The sequence below is a fragment of the Dicentrarchus labrax genome, unplaced genomic scaffold, assembly GCF_905237075.1.
Source record: "Dicentrarchus labrax unplaced genomic scaffold, dlabrax2021, whole genome shotgun sequence".
NCBI classification, from domain to species: domain Eukaryota; kingdom Metazoa; phylum Chordata; class Actinopteri; family Moronidae; genus Dicentrarchus; species Dicentrarchus labrax.
In genome coordinates, this window is record NW_026136713.1 from 1,492,664 (window position 1) to 1,505,843 (window position 13,180).

At 40.8% G+C, this 13,180-nt stretch overlaps 1 protein-coding gene across 1 annotated transcript in view; it reads left to right on the forward strand.

Moving 5' to 3' along the window:
* Positions 1-387: 387 nt before the first annotated feature.
* LOC127375101 (uncharacterized) overlaps positions 388-13,180 on the forward strand; it is a 249,471-nt gene continuing 236,678 nt past the window's right edge. Inside the window, exon 1 of the mRNA XM_051420937.1 lies at positions 388-1,420. Within this exon, the coding sequence (XP_051276897.1) occupies positions 388-1,420 (1,033 nt within the window). The remainder of the gene's footprint in view (positions 1,421-13,180) is intronic.

A 13,180-nucleotide genomic window follows, 5' to 3' on the forward strand; every position in this document is an offset into this window, starting at 1 on the left:
TCTCTTATCTAGAAATATGACGAAGTTTATTTCTAAAACCTGACAGTCCAGAGTTAGGACCAGGAAGCAGAGCTGCTGTCTTGCACACTTCTCTGCGCTTTCTTTAGAACAGTCACCCACCCAAAACCCCATAGAGACTGTGTCTGTCCCCCGACCACCTAAATTATTTTAAAGAAATAAAAACAAGAGGAGTTCAACATAAAAATCTAAGAAAAATTAAAACTAACTCCTCAGTAGCACAAAATAAGAGAATGAAATGTGGACTGTTAAATATCAGGTCTCTGTCCTCTAAAGCTGTTTTAGTGAATGAATTAATATCAGATTATGATATTGATTTACTTTGTCTTACTGAGACCTGGTTGTCCCACGAGGAGTATGTTAGCCTAAATGAATCCACCCCCCAGTCATATTAATACTCACATTCCTCGAGGCACAGGCCGAGGAGGTGGAGTAGCAGCCATATATGATTTGAGCGTTTTAATGGACCCTAAACCTAAACTAAATTATAATTCATTTGAAAGTCTTGTTCTTAGTCTTTCTCACCCAAACTGGAAAACACTGCAGCCAGTTCTATTTGTTATAGTGTACCGCGCTCCTGGACCGTACTCTGATTTTATATCTGAATTCTCAGAGTTTTTATCAAGTTTAGTCCTTAAATCAGATAAAGTAATTATTGTAGGTGATTTTAATATTCATGTGGATGTTAACAATGACAGCCTTAGTAATGCATTTATATCATTAATAGACTCAATTGGCTTCTGTCAGAGTGTAAATAAACCAACTCATTGTTTTAATCACACTCTTGACCTTGTTCTATCATATGGCATTGATATTGAACATTTAATAGTCTTCCCACATAATCCTTTCCTATCTGACCATTATTTAATAACTTTTGAATTCATACTATTAGATTACAAGCCATTAGGCAAAACTTTCTACAGCAGATGTCTATCTGACAGTGCTGTAGCTAAATTTAAGGAGGAGATTCCTTCAGTGTTTAATTCAATGCAATGTCTAAATTTAACAGAGTCCTATAACAACTTTAGTCCCTCTGAAATTGATAATCTTGTCGATAGTGCTGCAGGCTCACTACGATCAACATTAGACTCTATCGCTCCTATAAAAAGGAAATTATTAAAACATAGGAGACTAGCACCGTGGTATAACCACCAAACCCGCCAGTTAAAACAAATAGCTAGGAAATCTGAAAGGAAATGGCGCTCTTCCAAATTATCAGAATATCGCTCAATTTGGCAAGATAATCTTAAAACTTATAGAAAGGCCCTCCGTAATGCCAGAGGAGCCTATTACTCAGCACTAATAGAAGAAAATAAGAATAACCCTAGGTTCCTCTTCAGCACTGTAGCCAGGCTGACAGAGAGTCACAGCTCTATCGAGCCACATATCCCCATAAACTTAAGTAGCAATGACTTCATGAGCTTCTTCTATAATAAAATTATTACTATTAGAGAAAAAATTAATCACCAACTGCCATCAACAGTTATCAGTGGCTCTCCAAGTTCAGGGACTTCTGCCAATGTAAACTTAGATATATATTTAGACTGTTTTTCTGCTATCGATCTTCATCAGTTAACTTCAATCATTTCTTCATCAAAGCCATCAACCTGTCTATTAGACCCGATCCCAACTAGGCTGCTTAAAGAAGTTGTTCCCTTAATTGGCACTTCTTTACTGGATATGATTAATCTTTCTTTATTATCAGGATATGTACCACAGTCCTTTAAAGTAGCTGTAATTAAACCCCTTCTTAAAAAGTCCACTCTTGACCCAGGGGTTTTAGCCAACTATAGACCGATTTCTAACCTCCCCTTCCTCTCTTAAGATTCTGGAGAAAGTAGTCGCCAAAGAGTTGTGTGACTTTTTGCATAACAACAGTTTATTTGAGGATTTTCAGTCAGGATTTAGAGTTCATCACAGCACAGAGACAGCTCTGGTTAAAGTTAATAATGACCTTCTGATTGCTTCTGACAATGGACTTGTCTCTGTTCTTGTATTATTAGATCTTAGTGCTGCATTTGACACCATTGACCATAATATTCTTTTACAGAGACTTGAGCATCAAATTGGCATTAAAGGAACCGCACTAAGCTGGTTTAAGTCATATTTATCAGATCGCTCGCAGTTTGTACATGTTAACGATCTTCAATAAATACTACAGTTAGTCATGGAGTTCCACAAGGTTCTGTACATGGACCAATACTATTTACTTTATATATGCTCCCTTTAGGCAACATTATTAGGAATCACTCCATTAACCTTCACTGTTATGCAGATGATACGCAGTTATATCTATCAATCAAGCCCGATGAAATTAATCAATTATGTAAATTACAAACATGTCTTCAGGACATAAAATCCTGGATGAGCTGCAATTTTCTGATGTTAAACTCAGAAAAAAACGAAATTCTTGTACTTGGCCCCAAAAACCTTAGAGACTCACTGTCTAAAGATATAGTTACTCTAGATGGCATTAACTTGGCCTCTAGCACCACTGTCAGGAATCTTGGAGTTATCTTTGATCAGGATTTGTCATTTAACTCCCACATAAAGCAGACCTCTAGGACTGCCTTCTATCATTTACGTAATATTACAAAAATTAGACACATCCCATCACAGACAGATGCAGAAAAACTAATCCATGCATTTGTTACTTCAAGGCTGGATTACTGCAACTCTTTATTATCAGGTTGCCCCAATAAGTCCATTAAGACGCTCCAATTAATTCAGAACGCTGCAGCACGAGTACTGACAGGAACTAGAAAAAGAGATCACATCTCTCCTGTACTAGCTTCTCTGCATTGGCTCCCTGTAAAATGTAGAATAGAATTTAAAATCCTCCTCCTCACCTATAAAGCTCTTCATGGTCAGGCCCCTTCATATCTTAAAGAGCTCATAGTACCCTATTACCCCACTAGAACACTACGTTCTCTGAATGCTGGGCTACTTGTGGTTCCTATAGTCTCTAAAAGTAGAACAGGAGCCAGAGCCTTCAGTTACCAAGCTCCTCTCCTGTGGAACCAGCTTCCAGTTGTGGTTCGGGAGGCAGACACCCTCTCCACATTCAAGAGTAGCCTTAAGAAGTTTCTCTTTGATAAAGCTTATAGTTAGGGCTGGATCAGGTGAGTCCTGAACCATCCCTTAGTTATGCTGCTATAGGCCTAGACTATCGGGGGATTTCCCATGGTGCACTGAGCTCCTCCCTTCCTCTCTCTTTCTGCACTCATTCATGCCCCATTAATGCATGTTACTAACTTCACTTCTTCCCCGGAGTTCTTGTGCTTTCTCGTCTCACAGGTTCTTGTCGATCCTGGTGGAGCCTCCTGCCATGGTCCTGCTAGATTGCCATTGCCAATACTGTTGTTGCTGTGCACCTGTCTGTCTGTCTGTCTGTCTGTCTGTCTCTCTCTCTCTCTCACCCCAACTGGTCGAGACAGACGACCACCCACCTAGAGCCGAAAGGTCTGTCCTAGGTTTCTGCCTTTTAACAGGCAGTTTTTCCTTGCCCTTGTCGCCAAGGTCTTGCTCATGGTGGAACTGTTGGGTCTCTGTAAATAATGTTTTAAAGAGTTCGGTCTAGACCTGCTCTATTTGAAAAGTGTCCTGAGATAACTTCTGTTCTGAATTGCCGCTATACAAATAAAATTGAATTGAATTGAATTGAATAGTTTAAGAATCAGTGCCATAGAACCATAAGGGTCTTTTAATTTACTAAAATACATTTACATACAATGTAATAATGGCTTCTTCTGCTTTTGACTTATGTCAATGCGGTTCAGCATTTAACCTGCTTATAGAATTAACCTTGCAGACATTGAGGAGGAAGTTCATGTTAATATGCAACTCTCAGGAGGTTGAGCGATAGGCATCTCCTCCGACTGCATTTATTAAGAGCCAACAAGATATTTTTTGGATTGAATTTAATTGATTTGCAGCACTTAATAATACGTAATTGTTTATAAGTAAAACAACTATAATTATATCAGCCTGCATTCTATCAGACGTCTATGACAACTCATTATGAAAGCACAAGGATGGAGTGTTTGGTAATGGCATGTTGACGAAGAAGAGCGTTATCGTCACCCATAGTTCAGTGGAGCTTGCTTTCATTTGAGGGAAACACAGGATTGATTCCCAGCCAGAGAAATTAGTCCAATCTCTGTGACATCAAAGTGGAATAAGACCGCTTGGATTCTCATTTCAGTTGTGCAAGCTGAATAACAGGGAACATGAGGATTTGAAATGCAGACTAGAAGGCAGAGCTGTGCTGTAGTACAATTAGTAGTACATGAGTTAACAAAAGTGTAAGGCTTACAGCTTGTTCAGTGTTCACACTGCCCGTGTCTCCTCAAGAGTTTGAGGTCTCGCCTATTTTTACCGCAAGCCATGCAAGTCTCCCAGCAAAAGGATCTGTTGGCAGTCATTATCCACATATTTCAGTACAGTTTAAACTTCCATTTATTTCAACTGCGCTCTCCCTCTTTTGCTCACTGGTTACCACTCTTCACATTTACGTTTAAACTATATTACATTGTAAATTAAATCATTTGAACTTTTAGATTTTTCATGGACAATATACAGTTGAAAGGGTATAGGGAAACATAGGGCTGGCAGAAGCAGCTCACACATACACGGACATACAAAGACGAACCAAGAAAAAACTTTACCGGGTGACGGTAATTGGTTTCCAAAAGATTGCACTCTGGAACTTGGTTTCAAAAGTTTGCGTTTTCAGGGCCCCAAAATGGGGTTGTGTGAACGAAAAGGTTGAACCACAACACAACTTTACAATTGCAAAAAATGTTGTGTAAACAGGGCCAAAATACAATGGTATAAATCTGAACTGGTGACACAAGAGGAGAGGTGAGCATTTCAAAATAAAACAGGAAACAACACCTGAAACCCCAAACCATAACATTCTCAGCTGTCACATTTGAGTACCAGAGATCAGTTGTTAGTGGCCTAGCAAAAACACCAGGGCCTAGAACAGTTATTATTTATGGAACAGAGTCTTGCACAAGGTTGCAAACAACCCACAAAAAGTGCCTTTTGGGCATAGGTACAGGTATTCGTAAACAAAACATCCGTATGTGGGATATGGGTAAAGGATATGAACAAAAACCTAAACAGAAAAAATCTTAATAATCTTCAGCATTGTGGTTGCAAGGGAAACAAACACCAGCAGCGAATGATGCAGGTAAAACATCTTTTTTGACACATGTCAACTTAGCAGTGTGTACCACTGTTTTATTTCCAGTCACCCTGCTTGTCAGCTGTCCTGAAAAGAAGTCAATCACATGCACTCCCCGTATGACCCGTCATGGCTACAATACCTGGTCTACTTATTCTGTATGTATGACCATCTTATTTGGTGTCAATTGATGCAACACTGGAAGAGATGCACTTTATTTTTTATCTTCTTTATTCTTATGCACCAATGTACCATGGCAAGTTCCTCGTATGTGAAAACTTACTTGGCAATAATCATCTACAGACATGTTGGCTCTGTAGGCGAACTGCAGGGGGTCCAGGAGTGGGTCCATTATGGCTTTGAGTTGAGACAGCACAAGGCGGTCAAAAGACTTCATGACCACAGAGGTCAGGGCGACAGGTCTGTAGTCATTGAGTGCTGTGGCCCTTGGTTTTTTGGGGACAGAGACGATGATGGAGACTTAAAGCAGGCTTGACATTTCTCCAGTGAGGTGTTCAAAATGTCAGTGAACACTGGCAGCTGATCAGCACAGTGCTTCATGGTGGATGGAGAGACAGAGTCTGGTCCAGCTGCTTTGTGGGGATTCTGCCTCATAAAGAACCTGTTGACGTCACCTGACCTCACCTGGAGGCAGAGAGTCGTCTCTGTGGTATAGGAGGGAAGGGTCACAGAGGTGTGGAGTTGGTTGGTGATGAGATGGAGCTAGTGGAGGGGTGTCATGGGGGATGGTATCAGGACTGTCCCTTTGTCTTTCAAAGCAACAGTAGAGCTTATTCAGTTCGTTTGCCAGGCGCTAGTCGTTGATAGAGTGGGGGTTTTAGGTTTGTAGTTGGTTATCTGTCTGAGCCCCTTCCAGACAGATTCATTGGTGGAGAAGTGGTGTTGAAGTTTCTCAGAGTACTTAGTACCGCCTTGCTAAACCTGTACTTTGACTCCTTAAACCTGTCCCTGTCCCCACTCCTGAACGCTTGTTCCTTCTGCAACCAGGGTCTGTCTCTGTTATAACTCACCATGGTGCATGATGGTATACAGCAGTCCTCCCGGCAGCTGACGTATGATGTCACAGCTTCTGTGTACTCGTCCAGACTGTTGGTAGCAGTCCTGAAAACATCCCAGTCAGTAGAGTCCAAACACATCTGAAGATCCTCCGCAGCTTCACTGGTCCACTCCTTTGGTGGTCTTACAAGAGGTTTACAGAGCTTTACTTTCTGCCTGCATGTAGGAATCGGGTGGACCATGACGTGGTCAGAGAGGTCCAGTGTGGCGCGTGGGACGGAGTGATATGCATTGCTGATTGTAGTTGAAGAGTGATAAACTGTTTTTGGGATGTTTGTGGCTGAGGTCACCAAGGACAATAACTAAAGAGCAGAGATGGAGACTCGAGTTTGCGTTTGTAAGTGAATATTTGAATAGATAAGTGAATGTTAGTTTGCTTGCCGCACTTGTTTGCATTGAGTGGCGTTGCCATGATGTAAAAAAAAAAAGGTCGGGTAACGTAATTATCTACGTTGCCACCATCTACTGGCTAACGTTAACCGTAGAAAAATACATAGTTACTAGTACTACATACTGTCGGCTTACAGGCAGGTTTGTTGACCACGTAACGTTAATGTTACAGGTTTACCAGGTTACCATTACACTGAGTTTGAGTGAGAGGATAGAGGAATGTGTCATTAGAGACCCAGTGTAATTAAACAATACGGTTGCAGAGTGCAAACCTTTAACTTTTTTGTCCACTGGCAAAATGGCTAGACTACTGAATGTTGAAATGTTACCAGCCACTCAATAGATTACCATTGTTATTTTGGCTGGTGAGTGCAGCATACAGTACCAGCCACTTGCATGATTTACCAGCATCTGAATGGTGTTCATTTTGTGTCCAGCAGATGTAGCTAACTATAACTGAGATTGGATGATTCGTTATTATTGCATGACTAATAATGTTAGATATACAAGATTACAAGATTACTTTATTTGTCACTACAGAAGTCCCAGAGTAACATGCAGTGAAATGTCTCCTGGTTACTCCTAAACTGGCCTTATAAATAGAATAAATAAGATATTATTATTTTTTAAAGACTTGAGACTTGGACTTGCAAAAAAGACGTGAACATCTCTGCTAAAGAGTCCGGGTCAGTCCGCTCCACACACAGTAACAAACTCAGGAGGAGTAGAAAGGTTTGTAGTTTCTGAAAAATTATTCCAGATTAGGAGAACAGTGCTGCAGGATCACTGTCACATCATTACACCAGCCACAGTTGGTGTAAAAACCGATACGTCCACCTTTTGTTTTGCAGGAGAGTTCTGTGTTGCGATCCGCTCTGAAAGGTTGGAAGCCTGCCAGCTGCAGCGCAGAGTCCGGTATTGATCCACACAGTCACTTCTCTGTGAATCATAAAACAGAAGAAAGTTTGTTTTCCCCCACCAGTAGCTGAAGTTCGTCCAGTTTGTTGCACAGTGAGCGATGTCTGTGCTGGCGGAGACACACGGCACGTTTCCCTCTCCTCCTGCATTTCCCTGCATGAGCAAAGGTGAGAGCACCTTTGACCAGAATGTCCAATAATTTCATGGATGAGAGGAGAAAATTGGCTGGAGTTGTTCCCCTGATGTTCATAAGTTATTTTCTGCTGAAAGAGCTCCAAAAACTATTAGAACAAAAAAATATTAAAGAACTAAACAAGACAAAACAATGCGCACCATCAAACTGAGGCAGCCGTCCGGGGCGCCATCATGTCACAATAACCAACGCGCCAAACTCAGATCAAACTGTCAATCTAGGCAGTGCTGATGAAATATGAATCAAAATTCTGTTATTGTGTTGACTATTTCTCTCCACAAATCTTTTCACAAACATATTTTAGAATACTGTAAATCTGGAATATGAGAATGAGTGTGACCAGACCTCGCAGTATGTCACTGCTGCTAATATGGAGAACTCAAGGCTTCAAAATGGTACTTCACAAACCAATGGGTGATAGGTTCACACTTGCTTCCTATTGTATCGTATGTTGTTTTTCCTTTTTTTAACTCTATTATAACTAAGAAACAAGATCCAATTGTGCCACACCTTGCCCATCTTTAATTAAGAGGGAGATTGCTTTTAATGGATATCAGTCCTGTGACCTTCCAAGCACAGGATGACTCCTCTAACCAATGTCTCACCCCTAACCGCCGATGATTGCAGGCCTCATCATGATTGCTGGCTCCCAGCTGCAAGGCTAATATCTTTCATAGAAACTGATGTCCCTTCAAATAACATCTAGCAGCACATGCATGCCTTTGTGTGTGTTTGCGTGTGTGTGAGTTAGGGCAATGAGAGTATGTGTAAGGGAGGTTGCAGGGGTGACAGAATCACGTTACCACCCTGCTATCAACTGCCATAGGGGTTGTCTTCCTGCGGTAGACGCAACATTAATAAAGCTTTTGCGCGGTATCGTCTCAGAGATTGGGATCTAGAAGGAAGAAGGGAGACAGAGAGAGAGTGTTTTATAAAGGAAACCCATATCTGTGGATCAACCCAACCCCCCCTCAAAAAAGCTATTTTTCATAAACAGGAGCTTTCCAGAAGCATCCACCGTCTCTTCTTTTCCCCGAAATAACTGAAATATCAGCGTGGTGTCATCCACCTGATATAATGAATGTCTCCCAGCTTGTTTGATAACATATTTATAGAAGAACTGATCAGCATTCAGTAATTGTGTATGGGGACACCTTAAGTTGAAAGCTGGGAAATTGTGCTGTCCTTTTCAATATATATTTAAAAAACTTTTTTTATCCATACTCTAAATAGACAGGCTTAAGTAGGTGAGACTAACCAGAAGATGTAAATTTAAGCCTGAAACTGATGCTCAGAAATTCCTTTGTAGTTGCTGAGTAGTACAAATCTATTTACAAGGCACACAGTAGTTCACCTGGTAGAGCACCTTATCGCAGTGGCCTGGGTTGGAGCCCAGCCTGTATGGAAGAGAATCGTGACCAAAATTTAAATGCAAATGCAATTTAAATTAAAATGCGTTTGCAGAAATGCCTTTTCATTTTAAGAATGTGGCTGCATTATTTGACTGAAAATTAATAATCAATCATCCTATTTGCATTTTAATTTTCTTCTTCAAGACTGCTCAATCTTTTACTTAATTAAAATATAAAAGAAAAAGACATTTGAGATTTAATTTTCAAAATATGCCTAGCAAATAGATACCAAAATTCAATTTGAAATGTAAAATTTGAAAATTTAAATTTGCAGAAATGCTTTTTTATTTTAAGAATGTGGCTGCATTATCTGACTCATTAATAAAATTAATAATCAATCATCCTATTTGCATTTACATTTTCTTCTGCACATTTTATGCCATAATCAAAAAGAAAACAAAGAGGTGATTGCTATTTCGTTTTCGTGGTCTGCACCGCAAAATAGTGCCCATAATTCGAAAACGATTTGGCAATCTGAGCGGCGCAGGAGACTGACATCAGTAGCTGCTCTTCTTCAGCTCCGTGCTGACCGTGCTACCCATCTAATACGGTAGAGGGCGGTGTGCACATTTGATATATGGACGCATCACACAGATCAGCAACTTGAAAACAAAACATGGCTAAAACCGTGGCAGAGCTGCTGATGGAGGCCGCTGCATCAAGTTCTTTCTTCCAACACGTCAGTAACAACACCTCCTGCTCCTGAGCACCGTATCCATAAGGTGGAGCAATACGCTCTCAAAATATAAAATATTTTTGCTAGTGTTCTCTCTGTTTCAATGGAAATACATGAGGTATGACGTTAATAGTGCTGTAACAACATCATAATAAATCAATCCGGCAACTGCATGTTATTTTGCTAGCTTTTCTTGCTCAAATCTTACCTCGAGCATTGTTATGGCAATCAGGAGCAGAAGGTGTTGTTACTGGCGTGCTGGAAGAAAGAACTTGATGCTGTTCCAAAGCAGCAGCGGCCTCCCTCAGCAGCTCTGCCACGGTTTTAGCCATGTTTTGTTATTTTATATTATATCATTATAATATGATAATAATAATAACAGTAGGCGTCCCCCCCACCCCACCACATAGCCTAACAAATGGACAGGCAAAGGGTCGTGTGTTTGTGCTTGTGTGTTTTTCTCGCTTTGCCCGGCAGCGCCATTGCTATGCAAAGACGCACTGTGACTAGCACGCTCACTAATCAACTGACCGTCATCTCCCAAAGGTAGATTTTCCCCTTCAGAGTCAGAGTCAGCGAAAAGGAGACCCATCACTTCCCTAAGCATCAACTTTTTGCTCATCATTTTTGTTTATTTCGTCTCAATAACTCCTAAATCCAGCAATACCGCTTCAGCATAAATAGCGCCGTGGCACACTATTTCCGGTTTCTCACCCAACAGTTTGGACGGGACTTCCTCGAACATTTTGCATTGAAGCATGACGTACTTCCGAGCTAAGGTCTAAGTACGGGATGTCTGCCAACTAGTGGAGGGGAGTATGAACGAGATATAACACTCTATTCGGAGAAAACAGCTGTTTGATTCGTGTCGAAATTTTGCGACTTTGGCGCTTAAAGGGTTAATATTCTTTTTAAATCTTATAATCTATTTGTGTACCTGCATCATTGTTACTTGCACAATATGCATGCAAAATGCATGACATACCTGCACAAGAATATAAAATAAAAAACACACAAACTGCTGCTGTTTTAAATCATCCTATATATTCCTATATAGTCTAAAGTGTTAGATGTATCACACACACAAGGTGGTTATATTGCATTATATTACATAGCATCTCATTATATAACTGTCTTTTAGTTTAGCTGTAATAAACTGTGTGAATAAAGAATCATTCAGTTATGTTTGAATACTGTCAGTTAGGTAGTCAGTTATGCCAAACATACAAGTAGCACTCCTGTTCCACATAGGCAGGTGTGGCATATTCAAAGAATTCTGCATGGGATACACCAGTGTTTCCTTGCTCTATGCTCTTCCTCACTCCTCGTCTCCTCCAGGTGCATTCAAAGAATCCATGATTTAAGAATTTTAAGAATTTCTGGGTTACGGGAGGAGAGAGTATGCAAGGAAGCTTAAGTTAGCATACTGAAAAGAACCCACGGACAAACATATGGCTTCTCTTCAAAGGGTCACAAGCCAAAAGGATCAGGAACCACTGGGTTAGACGCTTATAAAGGCAGAGTGAGACAGACTACATTGAATGCTTCAATCCAGTATTTCAGCAGCAAGAAAATGTAATTTCTGTTCAAGGCAAGAATAAAGAATGATTGCAGATTTTCAGGTATAAATGGTCACCTTACATACTAAACATACTGAAACTCATTGGTCTCTGACATCATCAAAGTAGATCTCCCCATGCATTTAACACACTTTAATGACCATATCACTGTGTGTAAAGCTATTTTATTAACCCGCACTGTTAGAGCAACCAAATACCAGCACTGGCTTTCCAGAACCTGTATCACTCCAAGCCTGTGTCTCGCTCCAGTTTCCAAGAGTAAACAGAAGCCTTGTTCCCTCCCTAAACATTTATTACACACCGTCTGCTCGTGACAAACCTCAACATGCAAGGCTGCAGAGGCTAATGGGATTGCACCATATGGGCCTACATATTGCGCACATTCATCTTGCACAAAGGTGTATTTTTCTTCCCTCTTTTTTGTTTTGTTTTTGATGAAATGCATTGCCGTTTCCACTCGGCAAACATCTCCCCTAAGCTCCCTAACCCCCCGTATCCACCAGACAAACACGGGAAGAGAAGAGAAGAAAAATGAAATAGATTTCTGTTTGTTTGTTGTCTTTCTCCTGTCCCAGAGGCCATACTGGGTTTGAAGGGAGGCCGTCTCGGACCTTTCCGGAGAAAAGCTAATGTCGAAGATAGTGTTATCAGCCCCCAAAGGCTACAGACAGACAACTGACAACTGAATCCAAGGCTTAAGTAAAACGCTGAGGTCTAATAGTAGCTGTTTTACTGGCTGTAAACATCCATCATCCCACTTGTCCGACACTTTCAGAGCTGAAAGAGCACCACGCTACAGGCAATAGTGGTTTGATGTGAGAAAAAGAGCAGTTCAAAGGTACGAAGATTGCATTGATTCCCCTCAGAGGCTAGAGGGAGGGAAAGATATAGATAGAGACAGACAGAGAGAAAGATAGGCAACTCTGTTCTTTGTTTATCATTTTTCACCTCTTAACATGAAGTGGGAGTTTGGGTGGAAATAGAGAAATGGAGAGATAGAGAGGAGAAAAGAGTAAAGACCCTCCTGATTTCTTCCACGCTCCCTTATTCCTTTCAGTGCAGCACATGTCTTACAGTAATGGCTCCAAAAATTTGGACCTGACCCCAAACAGATCGATGAAAAACCAAAATCGACAAGCACAAAATTAGAAAAAAGTTCCTGATCCAAAAAGAACTTGAGGAAATTCAGAAATTGATGCCAGATCCACTATTAGACAGAGGTCTGACTCAGGTCATGATTGGGTCTCGGTCGCGACTAGGGACCAAATGGGCCCATGAAGACCTCTACTGACGGAGAGTTAAACAATCTACACCTCCAAAGAACTGTGGTTTCCCCATAAACTGTCAAATCCATAGTTGATCTGAAGCAGTCCCATGCTCAGCCTGAACCCAGTATGCATCAATTTCAGCCAAAGAGACACAATCCAAAATGGACCAAGGAGAATCAGAGTTGGTCCACAAAAAGACCTGAGGATGATTAGACCTGACCCAAAAGCAGTTGACCCAAATTGAGAAAGAATGTCAACACTGGCAGCAGCATGATACTCCACTAATATACAGTAAACACATGAAAAAGACTCCTGAGTATCATAAAAATCACCTCAAAAACTAAATAATTTCTCTACAGCTCAAAATCTGGGGGAGTCCATGTTCAATAGTTCCCATTCACCTTTGAGAAATCAGATCAAAACCCTAACTAGTCTTTCACTAACAAAGACCACGCCA